We start from the raw sequence: 22,205 nt of genomic DNA on the forward strand, positions 1-22,205 counted from the left end.
CGACGAAGTTGACAAACTCCTCGGCGCCGGGTCATTCAAGGAAGTAAAATATCCAGAGTGGCTAGTTAATCCGGTGGTCGTAAAAAAAAAGAATGGAAAGTGGCGAATCTGCGTCGATTTTACCGACCTTAATAAAGCTTGCCCAAAGGATAGTTTCCCATTGCCAAGAATCGATCAGCTCGTCGAAGCGACTGCAGGCAACGAGCTGTTAACCTTTATGGACGCCTTCTCCGGTTACAACCAGATTCTAATGCACAAGGACGACCAGGAAAAAACATCGTTTATCACAGATAGAGGGACGTACTGCTACAAGGTCATGCCTTTCGGCCTTAAAAATGCGGGAGCGACGTATCAACGGTTAGTCAATAAGATGTTTGCCGAGCAACTCGGCCGGACTATGGAGGTCTACATCGACGATATGCTCGTCAAGTCACAGCACGCAAAGGATCATATCACTCATCTGCGACAATGCTTCGATACCCTCAACAAGTATGGGATGAAGCTTAATCCGGCCAAATGCACATTTGCAGTCAAATCCGGCGAATTCCTTGGGTACCTGGTAACCAGACGAGGCATCGAGGCGAACCCGAAGCAAATTAAGGCAATCATCGATCTACCACAACCAAAGAACGCCAGAGAAGTACAACGATTAACGGGACGGATCGCTGCTCTAAACCGTTTTATATCCAGATCAACCGACAAGTGTCTACCATTTTACCAGCTTCTCAAAACAAAGGGCAAGTTCGAGTGGACCGAAGCCTGTCACAGCGCGTTCAACGAGCTAAAGAACTACTTATCGACCCCACCGATCTTAGCAAAACCAGAGCTCGGCGAAATCTTGTTTCTTTATATCGCGGTCTCAGAGTCGGCCGTCAGCAACGACCCATCTTTTATATAAGCAAATCACTCGACGACGCGGAAACTCGTTACCCGACAGTCGAGAAGGTCGCGTTGGCAGTCGTCACGTCCGCAAGAAAGCTCCGACCGTATTTCCAGTCGCACACTGTCGCTGTCCTGTCCAACCAACCTTTACGATCCATACTGCACAGCCCGAATCAATCGGGCCGACTAACCAAATGGGCAATTGAACTTAGCGAGTACGACATCGAGTATCGAACTCATCCAGCTGCTAAGTCCCAAGTACTCGCTGACTTACTGATTGAACTACCGTTCGGGGAAGCCGAACCAACACCCACTGACCCGTCAGATGACCGGTGGACCCTACATGTGGACGGGTATCCTCTCATCTTGGATCAGGGATAGGAATTCGACTAACTTCGCCGACCAGAGAAATTTTGGAGCAATCCTTTCGTCTCCGATTCCAAGCAACCAATAACGTCGCCGAGTACGAAGCACTCATCGCCGGTCTAAAGCTCGCTAACGGAATGCAGATCAAGCGGATAAGAGCTTTCTGCGACTCTCAGTTAGTCGCCAACCAGTTCAGTGGAGAGTATGATACCAAAAGTGAACCTATGGCCGCCTACCTCGACGTCGTTAGGATTTTGTCAAAACGCTTCGACGAATTTGAACTCATCAAAATTCCCAGAGGAGACAATGCCCCGGCCGACGCTTTGGCAGCACTCGCTTCAACATCGGATCCCGACCTTCGGCGAATCATCCTGGTGGATAGCATAGATACGCCGAGCATAAGCGAAACATATCCCGAGACTTGCCTCGCACTCCACCAGCCTAATGAAATTAGGACGACTTATCGAACGAAGAGGTCACGCCGAGGATGCGAACCTGCCTCAGACAGCGACGCGACAGACTGGCGAGTCGAAATCCGAGCATACTTAGCCGATGGCGACGTGCCAACAGACAAATGGGCTAAACGACGATTAAAAGCCAAGGCCGCCCACTACACCTTAATGAAGGATCATTTGTTACGATGGACGGCGGCAGGAGCCCTTTTGCTCTGCATACACGGCGACGACACCGAGCGCGTCATGATGGAAATGCATGAATGGGCCGGAGGAAATCACTCAGGTGGCTGAGCCTTGGCACTGCGAATCAGGAAGCATGGCTATTACTGGCCAACGATGATATCTGACTGCGAAAAGTTCGTCGCCAAGTGTGAAAAATGCTAGCGACACGCCCCCATTATTCATCAGCCGACTGAACTCCTACGAACCGGAGTAGCTCCTCACCCTTTCATGCGCTGAGCGATGGACATCATTGGCCCGCTACCAACTTCTAGACAAAAACGATATATACTCGTCCTTACCGATTATTTCACCAAGTGGGTCGAGGCCGAGTCTTACGCAAATATCAAAGCGAGGGACGTCCAACTCTTCGTCTGGAAATATGTAATATGTCGCCACGGTCTCCCGTACGAGATAGTCACCGACAACGGGTTGCAGTTTATCTCCCTGCAATTCGAAAGTTTTTGTGCACGATGGCGAATCAAACTAAGCAAGTCGACGCCGAGATATCCGCAAGGAAACGGCCAAGCCGAAGCTACCAACAAGACTATACTCGATGGCCTAAAGAAAAGACTAGACGCCAAGAAGGGTGCCTGGGCCGATGAGCTTGACGGAGTACTTTGGTCCTACCAAACGACCCCAAGGACATCCACTAACCAAACCCCATTCTCTTTAGCCTACGGGATGGAAGCAATGGCACCCGCTGAGGTTGGCAGTTCCAGCCTCCGACGAACAATGCTCGTCCAAAACACCGCACTTAACAGTCAGAAGCAAATGGATAGACTCGACGAGTTGGAAGAGGAACGAGACAAAGCACTCCTACGAATCCAAAACTACCAGCTCGCCGCAGCTAAGTACTACAACAAGAAAGTTCACAACCGGCATTTCGACGAAGGGGATCTCGTCCTCCGTAAAGTCTTCGAAAATACCGCCGAACCAGATGCCGGAAAAATGGGAGCCAATTGGGAGGGTCCATATCTAGTATCCAAGGTCGTCCATCCCGGCGTATACGAACTCTTAACAATGGGCGGCAAACCAGTGCCGAGATCTTGGAATTTGATGCATCTCAAGCGCTACTACTACTGAAAATCACCAAGCGAGCTCGGCTATATCCGCCTCGTCCTTTCTATAGATTAAATAAACATGTAAATGTGAACTACGAGCGGCTTGATCCTTCCTGATCGGAGGGTACGTAGGCAGTCCCACTCTACGGGACACAGCCGCCAATAATATAAAATTTCTTTTTCAAAAGAATGAATCGTCGTTTGCGAATTATTTTAGTCATTGCCCTGGCCCGGTAATGACCCGACGTTCCGACGTATTATTCTAAGCCGAGTCGCAACTCGCACCAAAGGATAAGCCGACTGTTAACGGTCGCCCCTGGTTATATTAAGCCGAGTCAAAACTCGCACTAAAGGATAAGCCGACTATTAACGGTCGCCCCCGGCAATATTAAGCCGAGTCTAACTCGCATAAAAGAGATAAGCCGACCATCACGAGTCGCACTTTTAAGTCAAAAAAAAATATATATTGGAGTCAAGTAAAAGTAGAACTCTTAGGAATACGAACTTTGATTTAAAGGGGGGGATGCAAGTCTGATGAGGGCGCCGACCCCACTACGGCACAAACCAAAAAACATAAAAGGAGAGGAAAGAACTACAACAACGGAAAACAAGTCATTCAATTCCTAGATCGGCATTGGAAGGCTCGTCAAATTCCAACCCGCCAATTGTTGTCTGCCAATAGCGGCATGACTCTTTCACATCCTTCAGCAGATCCATCGGAACAGCCATGCCTCGCCCAACCATGTCCTCGAGGTACGTACAAATCCCTTCGACGCGACTACTTTCGCTAAAATAGTGGTTTGTGCTCTCCAACTGCATCACGTAGCGGCGAAGCACGTCGATACGATCACGGCAGGCTTCGATCTCCTCTCGTTCCTCAAACGGTCTCCGACCAAGGGTATCAAGGTCGCCCTGCTCGAGTGCGGGAATTACCACTTCCGCACATAAGTCTTCGCGCCGGGTGCGTTCTTCCACCAAACGATCCCATCGCCACTTCGGAAAGAAAAACCCTTCTTCAATCAGCGTTTCAAGACATTCAACAACCCCGTCAATACGACAGAAGTCGTAGTAACGCTCGAACGAACGACGGGTGGCAATGACGTAAGCCCTTAGTCGCTGAATGCGAGCATTATAATAGTTAAGTTCTGATTGAATAACCTCGTCGGATCTAACGCCGAGCTGTTCCCGCGCCCTGTGCAACCACGCCGATCTTGTCGTCACCGGCATCAGAGCAATTCTCTTCTTCCTACAAAAACAACACTCACCAAGATAGGATTGAAAGGAAACACAAAGACTATTTATAGGACGGGGAGCACAAGTCCTAACAGGCGCAAGTTCCCAAAACGGAAAAAGCATTAAATGAGACCAATAAATCCAATAAACAACGCTTCGAAAATAAAGCATTAAATGAGACCCTCAATTAATGCCCCCAAAAGGACGAATAAAGTTTTCAAGGGAGCCGACCCCTATACACGGCGCATAAAGTATGAGGGAGCCGACCCCAAAACATGGCAAAAGAAAGATAGTACGAGGGAGCCAACCCCTCAACACGGCGACAACACTGATCACGAGACTAGACCAGCAACCGGAGACTCGCGCCCAAGAGTGGAAGGACGAGGTAACCCGTCGGCAGAACAGTCCGGAACCTGCTCCTCGACTCCATGAGAAGGTTGGTCGGTGACTTGCGCCTCAACCCCGTCTGAAGGATGGTCGTCAACCTGCTCCTGCTCGTCCAGTTCTTCGCCCCCGATCTCCCCACTCTCCGACCTTTCATCCCCGCCCTCATCAGTATGACCCTCCGTATTCCCGCTGATTGGGGAAGCGATCCAAGTCGGAATTGGGGGGAGAGGCCCGGCGAAAATCTGAGACAAGTCAAAATCAGCCTCGGAGATGTCTGGCAGATCAAACTCTTCAACCTCGTCCTTCAGCTGATTCATCACGGCCACGACCTGGCCCTTAAGCTCCTCATCAAGCAAGGAAATTCGACCCTCGGCGGCGAGCGTTTCCAGCATTTGAACGTTCCCAACAGCTTGGTTGTATTCGAGGAATTTCTCCCGCGACGCTTCAACCGCTTCGGTGTGGCTTTTATGCTTCGCTAGGAGCCTCTGCACACGACCGGCCACCTCGTGAAAGGCATTGATTCGCTCATGGTGCCCATATTCATCACGCCGATCCCTGAGCCTTCTCGTCTCCGAGCTAAGGGTTAGCTTCAGACCATTGCAGGAAGCTTCGGACTCCTTAAGCTTCGTCGAAAGAGAATCTCGTTCTTTGATAAGCCCACTCCGGTGATGTTTGAGCTTGGCCACAAGGTCGCTAAGCCTCTGGTTGGACCGAACTGCCTCCCCCAATTGAGCCTCGAGGCGCTCAATCCTCTCATTCGACGCCCCTGAACGTTCCAGGTCTCGAACACGACGTTCGTAGCGGGTAGCCATGCGGTTAATACGCGCAATAAACTGTTTAAAAAAAAAAGAAGAAAAGGATTAAAATACACTCAAGGAAGATCTGCGAAGCGAATTGATTTAACCGACGAACCTCAAAAGATGCTTGAGCAACTTCGGTGACAGCATCGGACTCTTTCATCCTTTCAACAGAAGAGAGACGACCTTCGCCATAATGGATCTTCCGAAACAACTCGGCACAAGACTGCGAGTCAGATGGAAAGGGACGAGCTCCAGATGAATGAGCAAAGTCCCAGCTGAAGTCGACCGACTTCGACTTCTTCAGTGGGACAGATGGCTCTTGTTCAGGGCCATCTTTCCTTTTCTGTGACCTTTGTGGAGGGTCGGCAATGCGACCAGGAGTCCCGTCCACCTTCCTCCTTGGAAGCGTCTCTTCAGGGCCGGTATGGCGGTTAGGCGGGGGAGACCTTTGACGCGTCCGTGAAGGATCATCCACAGCTCGACGAGGGGAAGGGGGGACCTTTTTGGACGATCCTGCAGCTGGGGGATCGGAACCTCGACGAACATCCTGACGGGGAGCCGACCGAGACGACGGCTCTGGAGCTTGGCGATAGCGAGCGGATGCATTAGGGACGTTCAAATTCAGTTTCCCCATAGTCTCAGCTAAAATAAAAAAAAATATAATGGGGACAATATCAAAACAAAGCTCGCAACGTATATATGCACTACCAAAAAAAAAAAAAAGAAATAGTACCTCTTGGTCTTCGGCTAGATGCTGACTTCCGCGGACGATCCTTTCTACCCTCGGTTCCCGGCCAAACGAAGGGGAAACGGAGCTTAATCGCGTCTATTTCAGCTCGGAAAGAAGAAGGGTATGGAAGCAAACACCTCGGAATAACAACTAAAAAAAAAAAAAAAAAAAGGGAGAGGTTTTAAAAAAAAAAAAAAACAAAGGAAGCGAGTGAAGATAACTAATCAAGAAGGGTCGGCTACCGGGTGAAGGGTTCCACCCAGAAAACCAAGGGATCGACGGATCCTCCATAACCCCCGCGGCAACTTCCAAAAAGAAATACGAGCCTTTCCAGTTATACGTTTTACCCTTGGCACCCTCGACGAGCGTCGTCTTCTTTCCCGAGGCTACGTAATAAAGCCCGGGAGTCTTCTCCCGACTCGACGGATTCAGACACGTCAACTCTTCAAAGTGATCACAAGTGAGCTTGACCCTTCGACGAGCAAAATACGTCATCAAAAAAGACGGAAGAGGAAAGGTGAGTCCGCACTCGGTGAAGTATTTCTCTGAAAGACAAATAAAACCGGAAGGTGCATCCCAGGGACGTTGAAAGGCGTTCGGAATCAAGATCTTCGGTTTCGTGTTCAGTTTCCTGGGACGATCCGCAACAACTGTCACATCAACTTTTAATTTCCCGATACGAACTGCGTCAACTGCCGCATCAATTTTTATCGACGTCGCCGGCATATGATTGAAGAGATTCACGGTTGGCAAAGGGACATCGTCCAAATTAAGAGAAGACAAGCCATCGTTCAAAGGCTCGTCTATCAAGGAGGGAATCTTGAAAGTAAGCCCTGAGGAGGTAGGGACTGCAGATCCGGGAGCAAGACGACGCTTTATCTCTTCGAATCGAGCCGCATCCGAATCCGTCGAAGACGAGTCAGAGGGTCTTAGAGAACGAGTTCGACGGCGAACAGATCTGGTAGAGCCGCTAGATTCAGAAGTCGTCGCTCGTCGAAGGTGACTTCCGGCAGAGGGATTGGACGACGCGGATCGAGGAGAATTCATAATAAAAAAAAGCGACGACACACTAAAAGCAATATAACGACGAGATAGAAGAATGGAAAAATACCTGAACGACGGAAGCACCAAAAACACGAGAAGAAGATAACAAGATTAGAGAGGAAGCGATATTTATAGGGGGGGGAAAGAAGAATCCAGAAACGTCATCATTGCAGCACGCGCTCCATGACGATCCAACTTCCGGATTTCACGCGCTCGAAGCACCGAACGCGACGATTCGACCCTCAACGTTGGAAACTGCACCTTCACGCGCTATTCTATATCATCCCACGCGCAGTCCTTCGCCTAAAGACTACGAACTAGAGGCGAGGGGGGGGGGGGACTATTGTTAGGGGTGGATCCAACCCCAACAAAAGGGCCCGGCCCAGGAAAAAGCCCATAAATATCCCTTTCAAGAGAAGAGGGTATTATGGTATTTTTCCTAGACGAACCGACACGATTCCCTATAAATACGGGCGTACGGTATTATTTTACATTTACGTACTCTTTCATTATAAAGAGGAAGAGGATAGAGAACCCTAAATCTAAAACTCTAATGGAGAAGAAACAAAAAAAAAATGGTTCTCAAACAATTGTGTCCAGAGGAAGCACTGGTAAAAGTCTTGGCTCAAGTATCACTGAGGAACATCGCCAGATTCAGATCAGTGTGCAAAGAATGGAAATGTTTAATCGATTCCGACTTCTTCCGAGATCTCTACGAATCACTGAAATCCACCTCCGTGTCGTGGTCAATCATGAACACAAGGGACAAAAGAGTGTCGCTTGAAATCTTGGGACACCACGGATGTGAGAGATGGGGACTTACCAATTCCTTAGGCTCTTACATGCATCACATTCCCGAGACCACAGTGAGAAAAAGTTCTGTGTTGAGCTGCACGGATGGTATTGTATTGCTTTACACCGAGACCGTCGAAGGAGAACTAATGTATCATGTCGGGAACCCCTTGTTGCGACAATGGGCACGGATCCCTCTTCCTTCACATCTCTCTGCTTTCGATGTCGTGAGGTTACAAGAGAATCGACATTTCAGCGACAATGGGTTGGTTACGAAGATTGAAAAGGGTGTTGTCGTGGGTTACAAGGTTGTCTGGATGTTAGCATCAACTCCATTATCTAGGGAACTCACTTTCATGATATATTCCTCTCAAACAGGATTGTGGAAAAACAAAAGGGCTCGTTGTGTCCGTTCCTTGTTCTGGTCTAGACTAGGATATTATGTTCCTTTGAACGGGGTTCTCCACTGGCTTGCTGCGTACGGTTGCTCCTATGACGCAAATTATGTTGCATCCTATGATTTCTATAATGGATGTGATGATGATCTTGACTACTTTAATATTATACCTTTTCCTGGTATTGAGCGATTTGAACGGAACCAGCGTTTCAAGAGAACTATCACAACGTCTGCGGGATTTGTGGTGTACTGCAACGTTTTCAATGATAATGGAGGCCGTACAATCAGGGTTTGGAGGCTAGTCTCTACGAATGATCATCCTAAGTCATGGAAACTCTCGTGGAAACTCAACACCAACTCGTCCTTGCACAGGTTTGGTGCTGATTATTTCCCTGTGGTAATGCATCCTTTTAACTCCGACATCATATACCTGTGGAGTAGGAACAAGAACGGTTTGGTCTTGTTAAACTTGAGGACACACAAGTTTAGTCTTCACAAGGAGGAGTCATCATCAGAAGATGATGAGGGGAACAAGTCTATGGATGGTTGCATCATGAGCTTTAGCGGTTGCAAGGAGTATATGGACTTGATCCATCCAATCTTCTTTAATAATTTATTAGGTGGTTTTCACAACCTCTACTTTTCACAGTACGTTCTACCACGTTGGCTGAATCCGCTCCCTCAGCTTTCTTCTTGATTATGCATGTTTCTATTCAATTAAGCTTGTTTTTGTCATTTGCTTCTTTTCAGTTTTTGAGTTTTTGTTTTTCTTTTATAATACTAGTTAGTATGTATCCCACAAAAACCATATTTATTAGGATTTCGATTGTTCTCTTAAGCACTTTGTGGGATGTGATTTGGAGCCATGAGGAGATGAATTAATTAATTACCATACTTTTCTAAAATGTTCAGTACCGTCCTGTCTGAACCCAAGTTAACTAACAATTCCAGAGACTCAGATTCATAATATGCTCCTAAATTCCTTGAACTGACGACATAACAATTGCTTCTGTTTCATCTACAAAAGATTCAGTCGGAAGAACTCATTTTTATCACTCTTAGCTCATAACACCATTTGTAAATCTTACAGCATGAATGTTCAACGGAGCCCATAAATGTCACATTGGTCATGCATGCACACGTATTCGATATGGTGTCAATTGTCAACCTATCGCATCTTCATTCCACAATTCACAATACATTGACCAAAAGTGGGCTTCTATTGGATAATATATATCGACATCATGAGCCTCCTGGGCCTTCATTATGCATCGTACCATTGTTATAGTACTTCTAAAATACGACCACCGTATATATACGGCTGTATATGTAAGGTATACACTATAAACATATTTGATTAAAAATATATCTATAGATATAGTACACATATATGTCGTAAAACATTAAAAGCAAAACTAAAATAGAAATCTAAATACTGTAAGGAAAAAAGAATTGTCAAACGAAAAGCCAAAACCAAACAAACTACTCACTTGTTTGGTTTCTTAGAAGTTTGTTCAGCATGATTTGACATAAGTTGCATTTGAGATGCATCGCACATGGACATCTAAATCAATTAGGCATGAGAATATGATATGTTGGAGAAAATAAGAGTCCACCGTACCACACAATTAAATTAATGAAATATGATAGATAGTAATAAAACCACAGAGAAGACAAAATATCACATAACAGAACAACCTTAAGATTTAGAACCAAACGATGAAAATATAATCTAGTTATTATCTCTCTTTATTGGTTTATTCTTTAAGCTACACAACTAATTTCGTTTTTATTTAATAAACCCCAACAGCATCGTTTAGTTGAACGTAAAAGAGAATAATATCAATTCACGAAAAACAATTTCAGTTTCTTTTTTTGGGCATAGGACCCTCTTTTTCGTCTAGTGTCTTCCATTAGATCTGAAAAGAGAGTATTTGGGTTAATTAATCGAAGTTTTTCGTGTTTCTCTCGTGTTTTACCAACTGAAACCTAAATTCAGATCTATTTCAAGTGTTCTTCTTTGTCTGTTCTTCGGTTTCCAAGAAATTTCATCACCTCTCTTCAGGTTTTTTCTCATCGTTCTTCAAGATGTCAGCAACAATGGATAAGGCCTTAATGGCTATGTCTTTGGAAGAGGAAGAAGACGACGTTCCATTTGATATGCCGGATTCGCTTGGGTTCTCCTCTGTTCAGCGAAACAAGTTAAGTCTGATTGGAAGACTTTTAAACCCAGATTACCAGGATATGCAAGATCTGATCAGGAATATGCCCCGTAAGTGGCAAAAATGGAGAAAGACCACTGGAATTGCTCTCTCCAAGGAAAAATTTCAGTTCATTTTCAACACAGAGTATGATCTTCAAGAGGTTCTTGACAAAGGTGCTCACACCTTTAATGAATGGTCTATAGCGGTAGACAGATGGTATGATTCCCCACCGCCAAACTACCTTCAGCTCATCCCTCTTTGGGTTCAGATCTGAAATCTGCCCATCAATCACTTTACGGTTCCAGCTATTACTTCTCTAAGAGAACTAATAGGTCAAGTTATCGAGGTTGCCTTTGACCCAGATAGACCTCAGCTCCAGGAATTCGTTCGAGTGAAAGTTCTCTTTGATGTTTCTAGACCATTAAGAAGATCAAATGTGATAAATATCAAAGGAGGTACCACAACAGTTAAGTTTCAATATGAAAGAGTTCAAAAGCGATGTTACGAGTGTCAAAGGCTGACTCATGAAAGGGAAGTCTGTCCCTTTTTCAAAAAAAGGAGTCAAGAGGAAGCCTTGGCTAAGAGATCTGGGAATCCATCAGATAATCCAAAGAAGTCTGTGATTTTGAAAGAATCAGACCCTTTGTTTGGTGTTTTGAGAGAAGATCAGGTTGGAACAGATTCTCTTACAGGTAGATCTAGAATTGCTCCGGAAGTACTAGAAGGAATGAGACAGTACCTCCTAGCAGCAAATGGAGAAGATCAATCTACAAAGATTGCGAGGGTCAAAAAATCAGTAGGGGAAGCTGAAAAAGATCCCTTAGCAAAAAAATCCATCTTACAGCTGGAACCCATCCCAATTTTTCACCCTAAAGTTAATCGAGAGAAAGGTCAGGTTTTCGATTACTCGAGAGACTATTCTCCTCATCATGAAGATATTTCAACTGGCTTAAGTCTATCCTTATTACCTCCAGTATCAAAGCCTTCTCTGGATAGATCATGGCTATTGGAAGATTCTCGATCCATAGAAGCGGAAGGAGGAAGTGACTACCTTGGATTGTCTCAACCATTTCAGAGTAAACCAACGGTTTTTAGGACCGGTTCCTCTGAGGCTGGTCCTTCCGGGTTTAACTCTAAAAAGGAAAAGCAAAGGAAGAGGCCTACCAAAAGCAAGAGGAAACCAAAACAGTTCAATCCGCCTATCCTCAGTGAAACTCAAGTCTTAAGTTCAGGGATCTTGGTAGGAGGAAAAGATAAAAGAAAAGCAGATGACATGAGATCAAGCATTGCTAAAGTATCAAAGCTTAATCTCAAAGAGGTGATCCCAAAGGGGGATTTCCTAATGCCCAATGAGCATTTTGAGCTGGAATTGCCAAGGCTTGGGACGATCTCAAGACTTGGCATTTCCACGTCTTAGGGAAATGCGTAAACAACATTTTCCTGAGATTATGTTCTTGATGAAAACGATGCATGGTAGAGATACTTTAGTAGATGTTCAAGCATTGTTGGGGTATAGTAGGGTGTATACAATGGATCCGGTTGGAAAGTGTGGTGGTTTAGCAGTATTTTGTAAGAGTAACGTTCAGATAGAGGTGAAATTTGCGGATAAAAACCTTCTGGACCTACAAGTTCAGTTTGGAGCCTACTCGTTTTTTGTGTCATGTATATGGAGATCCAGAATTCAAGAAAAGAAAAGTGGTTTGGGAAAGGATCAGTAGGATTGGTATCAGCAGAAGAGAGAGCTGGTGTATGTTGGGTGACTTTAATGACATTCTGCATAATGGAGAGAAGCTTGGAGGACCTAGGAGAAGCGAATATGTTTTTAAGCCATTTTCTGATATGTTATATGCTTGTCAAATGTCTGAACTTTCTAGTCACGGAAATGGTTTCACCTAGGCAGGAAAGAGATACGATTTATGGATTCAAAGCAAGTTGGATAGGGTCTTTGGAAATAAAGAATGGCTATCTCAATTTCCAGCATCAAACCAATCCATCTTAGACTTCAGAGGATCGGACCATAGACTGGTATTGATGAAGATTCTTACTTCCCAACAAGAATACAGAGATCAGTTTTGTTTTGACAAAAGACTCTTGTTCAGACCAGAGGTTGAAGCAGAGGTCATAAAAGCTTTAAAATTTATCTCATGCTCGCACAGACTGTTCTTCTTCGGGTAGATTACGTGGATGCAGGAAGGCACTTAGCTCCTGGAAAAAGAAAAATAACACTAATACGAAGGACAAGATCCATCTCGTGGAAATAGCTCTTGAAAAAGACCAATCAGCTAGATTCCCAAACCTGGATCATGTTCACTTCCTAAAAAGAGAGTTAGCCAGAGCTTACAGAGATGAGGAATTCTATTGGCACCAACGAAGCAGAGATAAATGGATGAGATGTGGAGACCGTAACACCAAATTCTTTCATTCATCAGTCAAAGGAAATAAATCAAAGAAAAGGATTGAAATCCTAAAAGACATAAATGGAAACGATCAAAAATCAGAGGCAGCTAAAGGTGAAGTGGCATGCGCCTATTTTCAGAATCTCTTCACTTCCTCAAACCCTTCTAGTTTTGCTAGCTGGTTCGTTGACTTCCCTTCTAAAATCACAGATGATATGAATAAATCTTTGCTGGAACCGGTTACAGATGAAGAGATCAAAAGAGCTACCTTTGCAATCAAACCCTCAAGCTCTCCAGGAGCTGATGGCATGTCTGGTTTGTTTTTTCAACATTTCTAGTCTACAGTTGGTCCCCAGGTTATTCTTGAAGTAAAAAAGTTTTTTGAGACAGGTATCTTCCCTTCAGAATGGAATTACACACATCTCTGTTTAATTCCAAAGATACCACACCCTTAAGAAATGGCAAACATGAGGCCAATCAGTCTTTGCTCGGTCCTTTATAAGATTGTCTCAAAGATCATTGTCCAAAGGTTACAGCCTATTCTCCCTTTGCTTGTTTCAGAAGCTCAATCTGCCTTTGTCGCTGAACGACTGATCTCTGACAATATATTGGTAGCGCATGAATTGGTCCATAGTCTCAGTGCTCACAAGAATATATCTTCAGAATTCATGGTAGTGAAATCAGACATGTCTAAAGCCTTTGACAGAGTAGAATGGAGCTACTTAAGATCCCTTCTTGGAGCTTTGGGATTTCACGAAAATGGATAAATTTGATCATGTTTTGTGTATCATCGGTTACATATTCGGTTCTGATAAATGATCAACCATTCGGAATGGTTATTCCTCAGAGAGGGCTCAGACAATGAGATCCTTTATCTCCATTTCTTTTCGTCCTCTGCACAGAAGGATTATCGCATCTTCTCAACTCAGCACAATCAGTTGGGCTCATTTCTGGGATTCAATTCATAGAAGGAGGTCCTATCATTAACCATCTCTTATTCGCAGATGATAGCCTCTTTGTGTGTAAAGCCAACAAAGAAGAGAGTTTGGAGCTACAAAGGATCCTCAATGTGTATGGAAAGGCAACTAGGCAAGTAATTAATCTCAATAAGTCCTCAATAACCTTTGGGAAATCAGTTTCAGAGATCCACAAACAAGAAATCAAGTCTACTCTACTGATTCAAAATGAGGGGGGAGTGGGTACCTACCTAGGTCTTCCAGAATGTTTCAGCGATTCCAAGATTCAAATGTTGGACTATATAAAGGATAGACTAAAGGCCAAACTATCTGGATGGTATGCTAGATCCTTGTCTCAGGGAGGAAAGGAGATTTTGCTGAAATCAGTGGCACTAGCTATGCCTGTTTTTGCGATGTCTTGCTTTAAACTGCCTAAGACTACCTGTTCCAACCTTTCTAGTGCAATGGCTCAATTTTGGTGGAGTTCTTTTGAACATAACCGTAAAATCCACTGGCAAAGTTGGGATCGGATGTGTCTTCCAAAATCACAGGTTGGACTAGGTTTCAGAGACATCGAACTCTTCAACCAAGCTCTTCTTGCAAAACAGGCTTGGAGAATCATTCAATTTCTGAATTGTTTCTTTTCAAGAGTGATGAAGAGCAGATACTTCCCAAACTGTAACTTTGTTGAAGCTTCGCTTGGTCAGAGACCATCCTTCGGATGGAGAAGTATTCTCCATGGTAGAGATTTACTCTTAAAAGGCTTGGTTAAAAAAGTTGGTAATGGTGTCTCTCTGAAAGTCTGGGTGGACAGATGGTTGGAAGATGAAGTCGAAGACAGAAGAGCCCCTTGGATCAAAAATGATCGTATTAATCCAAATCTTAATGTGCAGGAGCTCATTAATTTTGAAGAAAGAGACTGGGACTTGGATAAACTACATTATCACTTCTTTCCAGGAGACATAGCCTTGATCAAATCAGTTAAGCCTGTGGTATCCATGGATGATTTTTGGGTGTGGAAATATAATAAGAGTGGAGACTTCACAGTCAAATCAGCTTATTGGTTAGCGACAAACTCAGATGAAAATCTCCTACTACAAGAAGCTCCCATACAACCCTCCATCAACCCTCTCAAGGAACAGGTTTGGTCTATCTCAACTGATCCCAAAATCAAAGTTTTTTTGTGGAAAATGTTAAGTGGAGCCATTCCAGTTGCGGATTTACTGTCTCATAGAGGAATGAAAGTTGATAGCAGATGTCAAACTTGTGGGCTTGAAGGAGAATCAATAGAACATGCCCTTTTCAACTGCACTATCTCAAGGCAGATCTGGGCTTTGTCCGATTATCCAATGCCAGAAGGTGGTATGGCTTCAGGTTCGGTGTTCTCAATTATTCACCACTTCCTCTTAAATAAGGACAACCTGCGATGGCCTAGGGACTTGAGGAAAAGTTTCCCATGGATTATATGGACAATTTGGAAGAATCGAAACCTTCTCTTCTTTGAAGGCAAATATTTCTCCCCGCTAGAGTCAGCTCGGAAGATAAAGCAAGATGTTGAGGAATGGTTTCTGGCTCAGAATGTTCAAATCGAGGTTGCTGATGTTTCTAATATTCAGTCGGTACTGGTGCCTCCTCCTCAGTCTCCTTGGTTAGCACCAATCTCAGGTTGGGTCAAATGTAATGTAGGAGTTTCTTGGTCGAGGAGAAATAGGTTGGTAGGTGGTTCATGGGTGCTAAGAGATAACACAGGGGATGTGTTGCTGCACAGCAGAAGAGCTTTCTCAGATAAAAACTCGAAAGAGGATGCTAATCTTTGTTGTGTTTTATGGGCGATAGAAAGTATGGTTTCCCACAAGTATAACAATGTTATATTTGCTTTTGAAGATGTACAATTAGTTGGAGCAGTTCTCAGACGAAATGCTTGGCCTTCCTTCCGTTATCACGCTGCGGAATTATGGAGAGCTCTTGGTAGGTTAACTTTTTGGCGGTTTCAAGTAGAAGTCCCTTCAGCGAACAGAGGAGCTGATTTCATTGCAAAAAGTGTTACTTCTGATTGTCGTCTACAGTCATATGTTGCTATAAGTCACCTTCGCTGGCTTGACAATGTCTTTCTGAATGAGAGAGTTTAATCCTCTGTAGGCTTTGAAAAGGTGGTAGGCTAACCTTTCTTTGTTTTTTGGTACAGACCCATAGTAAGGGTGCTAAGTCCGTATTTTTGTTAGGCCTACTTGTTAAGGTTTTTAGTATAATCTTTTGTAAAGTCTGAGCCTTTATCCTCCTAATATAATTAACACTAGATGTTAAAAAAAAAAAATTGAACGTAAAAGAAAAAAAAGAAGACAAAAACTCATACTGTTTATACGGTAGCCGTACATACGCCGATAAACTCAACGTATATTCAGCCCTATTAATCCAAACCGTATTAATGAAACGTATACCTAAAACGGTCGTATATCGTATAGACACAATATATATATGGCCGCCAAAGGCGTATGTTAGAGCACTAATGCGTAGGCACCATACATCATACTGCATTGTAGGTTTCTAGGAGTGGACATATGTTTACCTCTCCATTTTTCAGTTGTCAAAGATAAGATTCCATACGATTTGTGTACATAACTTTTTCCTTTTCCTTAAAGCAGGTGTAGATATTTTATTTCGGTAATGATTTGTATATATCTTTGTGCTTTGTGGTGAGTCACGTAATGAGTTAAGCTTTACTAGTTTCTTTATTTCTATATAATACGATAACTCCTATGACCTTCAGTACTCACCAAAGCAAGAAAACAAACAAAAAAAAACCTGACATGGAACAAAAAACATTTTTCCGGTTAATTTTTCTCATAGTCACGGCCGGTTTCATCATCTCTTTCACATCCACTAACTTCTCTCACGGACCGACGAAGCTTCTTGACTGCACCGACTCTTCCTCTTCACCTCTTTGCGCTTCTAGAAACTTCCTTTTCAACAAACAACAACCACGACCAATTCCTAAACACGATCCTAAACCAAAGACTAAAAACCATGACCATGCGTCCGACACACCAAACCATCCTCTCGACCCACTCACTGTCGTGGAGTTCAACAAAGTACGATCAATACTCACCTCACACGCGCTATTCACCTCCGGTACACCTCACGCGTTCCACACCATCGTTCTTGAAGAGCCTGACAAGAACCTTGTCCGTCTTTGGGAAAAAGGGAACTCACTCCCTCCGAGGAAAGCTTCCGTTATCGCACGTGTTGGCACCAACACGCACGTGCTCACCGTTGATATCTCTACGGGTAAGGTAGAGTCAGAGAATAGCCCGGTTAATGTTTCTGGTTACCCGATGATGACCATAGAAGAGATGAACGATATGACGGTTCTACCATTCTCAAACGCGGAATTCAACCGTACGATTCTTTCTCGTGGAGTTAATCTAACGGACGTGATTTGCTACCCAATCTCATGTGGCTGGTATGGTAGTAAAGAAGATAATAACGCAAGGGTAATTAAAAACCAGTGTTTCTTGACTCAAGGTACGGCCAACTTCTACATGCGACCTATCGAAGGTTTGACTATTCTTATCGATTTAGATAAAAAGAAGGTGATCGAGATATCCGATACGGGTCGGGCTATACCCATACCCGGTTCAACGAATACTGATTACCGCTTCGAAAAGCTCGTGACCACCGACAAAACCCGACGTCTAAACCCGATATCAATCGAGCAGCCACGTGGTCCAAGCTTCGTCATAGAGGACAACCATTTGGTCAAATGGGCAAACTGGGAATTTCATTTAAAACCAGACCCGAGAGCAGGTGTGGTTCTATCACGGGTTAGGGTACATGATCCAGATACTCAAGAGACACGTGACGTGATGTACAAAGGGTTCGTGTCCGAGCTTTTTGTTCCGTACATGGATCCATCGGACGCGTGGTACTTTAAGACTTACATGGACGCAGGGGAGTACGGGTTCGGGTTACAAGCCATGCCACTCGTACCGCTTAATGATTGTCCACGAAACGCAGCGTATATGGACGGAGTTTTTGCGGCAGCCGATGGAACACCGTTTGTGAGAGAAAACATGGTTTGTATTTTCGAGAGTTACGCCGGAGATATTGGGTGGCGTCACTCCGAAAGCCCCATCACAGGCTTACCGGTCAGTGTTTTTTTTTTCCTATTTATTTAGATAGAAAAAAGTTTTAAGGTTTAAAAATTGAAGTTTATAAAAAAGAGTGATAACGTTAATTACAATTTTAATTTAATAGATAAGGGAAGTGAGACCAAAAGTGACGCTTGTGGTACGAATGGCAGCTTCGGTAGGTAACTACGATTACATCATTGATTATGAGTTCCAAACTGATGGGCTTATCAAAGCTAAGGTACTTTACTTAATCATATCCTTTTCCAATAATGTAAAAGATTCCATATGATTTCATGGAATAATGAATATTTTCATTCTCTTTGTCACGAACCACTATAGTTAATGTAGTTTACAATGACAGGTTGGGCTTAGTGGAATTTTAATGGTGAAAGGGACAACATATCAAAATAAGAACCAAGTGGAGAAAGATAAAGAAGGTAATGAAAAAGAGCTTCACGGCACGCTTCTGTCTGAAAATGTAATTGGAGTAATTCATGATCACTACGTCACTTTTTACCTTGATCTTGACGTCGATGGCCCCGACAACTCATTTGTTAAAGTGAACCTCAAGAGGCAAGAGACTGAGCCAGGTGAGTCACCGAGGAAGAGTTACCTCAAAGCAGTTAGGAACATTGCAAAAACCGAAAAGGATGGTCAGATCAAGCTTAGTTTGTATGATCCATCAGAATTCCACGTTATCAACTCTGGTAAGACAACTCGGGTTGGTAACCCGACGGGTTACAAAGTTGTGCCTAGAGCCACAGCTGCTAGTTTGCTTGACCATGATGACCCGCCGCAGAAGAGAGGAGCTTTTACCAATAACCAAATTTGGGTCACTCCCTACAACAAGTCCGAACAGTGGGCTGGTGGCTTGTTCACTTACCAAAGCCACGGTGATGATACTCTTGAAGTTTGGTCAGACAGGTAACTAATTTCGAAATAATAATTATTAATATAGTTATTGTATAGTTAAAAACCGATTGTTTAATTTATGCATTATTGGTGTCATGCAGGAATAGAGACATAGAAAACAAGGACATAGTTGTGTGGTACACACTTGGCTTCCATCACATTCCATGTCAAGAAGATTTTCCGATAATGCCCACGGTTTCTTCGAGTTTTGACTTGAAGCCCACAAATTTTTTTGAGCGCAATCCTATCCTAGGGGCTGCTCCAAACTTCGAACATGACCTTCCCGTTTGTGGAGTTCAGTCTGTTTCTGCTTGAGAAGAGTAAAGTGCAAAATAAAGATAATAACCACTTTAGAATCTTCCACAAATTACGGTACTCGTTATGTATGTCCACACAATGTTTTTATGGGCTCAAATTTAGTAATCGGATATATAGATGTAAATGCTATTGTACAAGTATGTTTATAAGCGAGAGTCCATACATGTGGATTATGTATGTTAGAATCTTCCAGATTGGCTCAATTACAAAGCCTAAATCTTTAAGATTTGCTTCATTACCAATAGTATCGACTACGGACACATGCATAGTCCCTACGTTGCCACGTTTAACCTCCTAGTCCTAGATATGAAACAGTACTGACTTTTGATTTCTTAATATATAAAAATAGTACTATGTCTTAGTTACCCACTGATAAATTAGCATTTGAAGTTTTAGACAAATAGTTTTGGACAAAAATATCACATTTTGGTGACTCGTTGGTGATCAAGTTCTCCGTGAAATCTTTGAAGATTTTTTTTAAGTTCTCTAAACTTTTTAAGACTTTTGTAAGTTTTTTTTGGAATTTATTAAGTTTTAGAAATAATTTTGTAAGTTTTTAGATTGTTTGTACGTTCAAGAAAAAAAAAAAAAAAAATCTCTTGCAAGTGCGTTTTGAGCTTCCTAAAAAAGTTCTAGGAACTTACAGTGAAATAGTATATTTTTAATATTCTACTACAAGCTAACTATACAAAATAATAACTCTTTTGCTGTCCTGCCATGTCTTATCAATGCAATGTTTGGTACATGCTTACACATAAGTGTAGCTTGTCCTTATCTCACCAAATAGTGTTAAACTTGAAAAGTACTGATCTACGTCATCATGTTCATTACCATTCAATCATCATCATATAACTCATATTTATAAAGTTAGTTTTTCTATCTTCTCATTCTGCCTACCTAACTAATATTATTTTTTAAATATTAAATTTAACTTAAAATATTTATTTAATGCATGTTTATGTTATTAAATAAATAAAAATAAATTATATAAAATCAATGAAATATTAAAATAATAAAATAATACTACAAATTTTTTTATTAGTGGTAATAATATAATTCAAATTTTTTTTAAACTAGTAATGGTTTAATTTTTAAATGGTTTAATTCAAATATATATATATATATATATATATATCTTTCACTAAGTAATGTTCATGAGATTCGGTATGGACATGATATCTTATTTTATAAAGTTTGATGTCAAAATTACTAATTAACAAGATCGTGACATGTGTCAATTGTATCATTCAGATGTTGACACGTGTTAATTCTAAATTTATTAAAAATTTTAAAAATAAAAATGTAAAAATTCAAAACTTACCAAAAAAAGATTTTATATAAAAGTAAAATAGAGAAAAAAACCTAATAAATAGAAATTTGAAATTATAATCGTCTCATATTTTTTTCACCAATCAAATAATGTATTCAAAAAGACTATTATTGTAATATATATAAGATATGAGTATGTAAGATTAACGTATGTGTTTTTGTAACTATAAAAATATTAAAGTAAAGAGATATATAATAGGTTATTTAATGTGTTCATAAATAAAAGTTGTTGGTTGTAGTAAATACTAAAGAGTATATTTTACAAGTAAAATATTTTTGTGTGTACAAATATATTTTTAGTGGTAATGTAGATAGTATATTTGTAAATGGATATACATTAGTGTATTATAACAAAAAAACAACTATTTTCTATAACTAAAAGTTTATCTCTTTACTTTTATACATTGTTTTTACTTACGAAAATAATTAAATATATATATTCTTTGTTAAATTTCATTTTATTTTAATAACTTTGAACTCATCTACAACTATTTTATTTAACTAAAAGTGTATCTATTTACTTTTTTTTCAACCAAACAATAAATTAAAAGAAAATTCCTCAGTTAGTTGCCCAAGACGGAGGGAAGTAGGCCTGGGCAAAATACCCGGATCCGAAGATCCGATCCGAACCCGATCCAAAAAACTCGATCCGAATCCGTATCCGAAATTGTAAAATACCCGAACGGATTCTAAATCTCTAAATCCAAAAATCCGAACCCAAACTTGATCCGAACTGAAATCCGAATGGGTATCCAAATATACCCACATTATTAATATATAGTAGTAATATATTAGTAATACATTAGAAATATTTATAATTTTAATAATATAAGTGTCTAAAATATTCAGATTTTTAGATACTTTTGATAATTTGAAGTATTTAAACTATTTATTAGTAAATTTGGGTAAAAAATACTCTAAATTTATAGATAAATTGTGTATTATTGAACAATTTTGTATTATTGAATAATTTAGACTAAATTAGATACTAAAATTTTGAATTATGTGAACTTTGGGTAATCCAAATTCGAACCCAAAATACCGGATCCGAATCCAATCCGAATCCAAAGTCTAGAAATACCCGAATGGGTCCTATACCTCTAAACCCAAAAACCCAAAATACATGAACCGAATCCGAACGGGTACCCGAATGTCCAGGCCTAGATGGAAGGGATTTATTAAAGAAACTTCAAAGATAAGAGAACGCGAAACACATGCAAGATACTCCGCCTTCGTATTTGCTGCACGTGAGATCCCGGAGATGAAGAATAGTAGGAAGGACTCCAACGAGTTAAACTCATCGAGCATGTTAGAGAAAGACTGGAAATCTTGGACTGCACCATAGTGAGTAATTCAGCACAATCAGTTTCAAAATGTTGACAAGTGATTCCTACAGCACATATCTACTCCATGGCCCACAACAACTCTTCTAACTCCAAATGCAGGGGGAGAGGCTCCGTCTTAAACACGAGGTGAAATATATGGACATGCAAAGATGGAGATGGAGCTGACAAGACCACCGTAAAAGAGAGCGCCTCTTTCCAGGCTAACTTATCGCCCAAGGCCTTAGTAATTATATCATTTGCCTCAA

The 22,205-nt window shown here is 41.9% G+C and overlaps 3 protein-coding genes and 2 pseudogenes across 3 annotated transcripts; all 5 read left to right on the forward strand.

Moving 5' to 3' along the window:
- The first annotated feature begins 1,385 nt into the window (after window positions 1-1,385).
- On the forward strand, window positions 1,386-1,994 carry LOC147948675 (uncharacterized). The gene has a single exon (XM_087468134.1). It carries the CDS (start codon window positions 1,386-1,388, stop codon window positions 1,992-1,994), a length of 609 nt encoding a protein of 202 aa, XP_087324260.1.
- A 4,111-nt stretch (window positions 1,995-6,105) lies between these two features.
- LOC104748834 (putative F-box protein At3g23950 pseudogene) lies at window positions 6,106-9,066 on the forward strand (annotated as a pseudogene).
- A 1,391-nt stretch (window positions 9,067-10,457) lies between these two features.
- Window positions 10,458-11,990, forward strand: LOC147948676 (uncharacterized; annotated as a pseudogene).
- A 4-nt stretch (window positions 11,991-11,994) lies between these two features.
- On the forward strand, window positions 11,995-16,054 carry LOC147948677 (uncharacterized). Its single transcript, XM_087468138.1, has 3 exons — window positions 11,995-12,235; window positions 12,730-13,284; window positions 13,872-16,054. The coding sequence occupies exons 1-3, from the start codon at window positions 11,995-11,997 to the stop codon at window positions 16,052-16,054; spliced, it is 2,979 nt and encodes a 992-aa protein (XP_087324264.1).
- A 236-nt stretch (window positions 16,055-16,290) lies between these two features.
- Window positions 16,291-19,527, forward strand: LOC104718225 (amine oxidase [copper-containing] gamma 2). Its single transcript, XM_010435937.3, has 4 exons — window positions 16,291-18,070; window positions 18,180-18,293; window positions 18,417-18,979; window positions 19,069-19,527. The coding sequence occupies exons 1-4, from the start codon at window positions 16,682-16,684 to the stop codon at window positions 19,280-19,282; spliced, it is 2,280 nt and encodes a 759-aa protein (XP_010434239.2). The 5' UTR covers window positions 16,291-16,681; the 3' UTR covers window positions 19,283-19,527.
- The last annotated feature ends 2,678 nt before the right edge of the window (window positions 19,528-22,205 follow it).

The sequence above is a fragment of the Camelina sativa genome, chromosome 2 (assembly GCF_030686135.1).
Source record: "Camelina sativa cultivar CO46 ecotype springtype chromosome 2, ASM3068613v1".
Classification (NCBI taxonomy): Eukaryota; Viridiplantae; Streptophyta; class Magnoliopsida; order Brassicales; family Brassicaceae; genus Camelina; species Camelina sativa.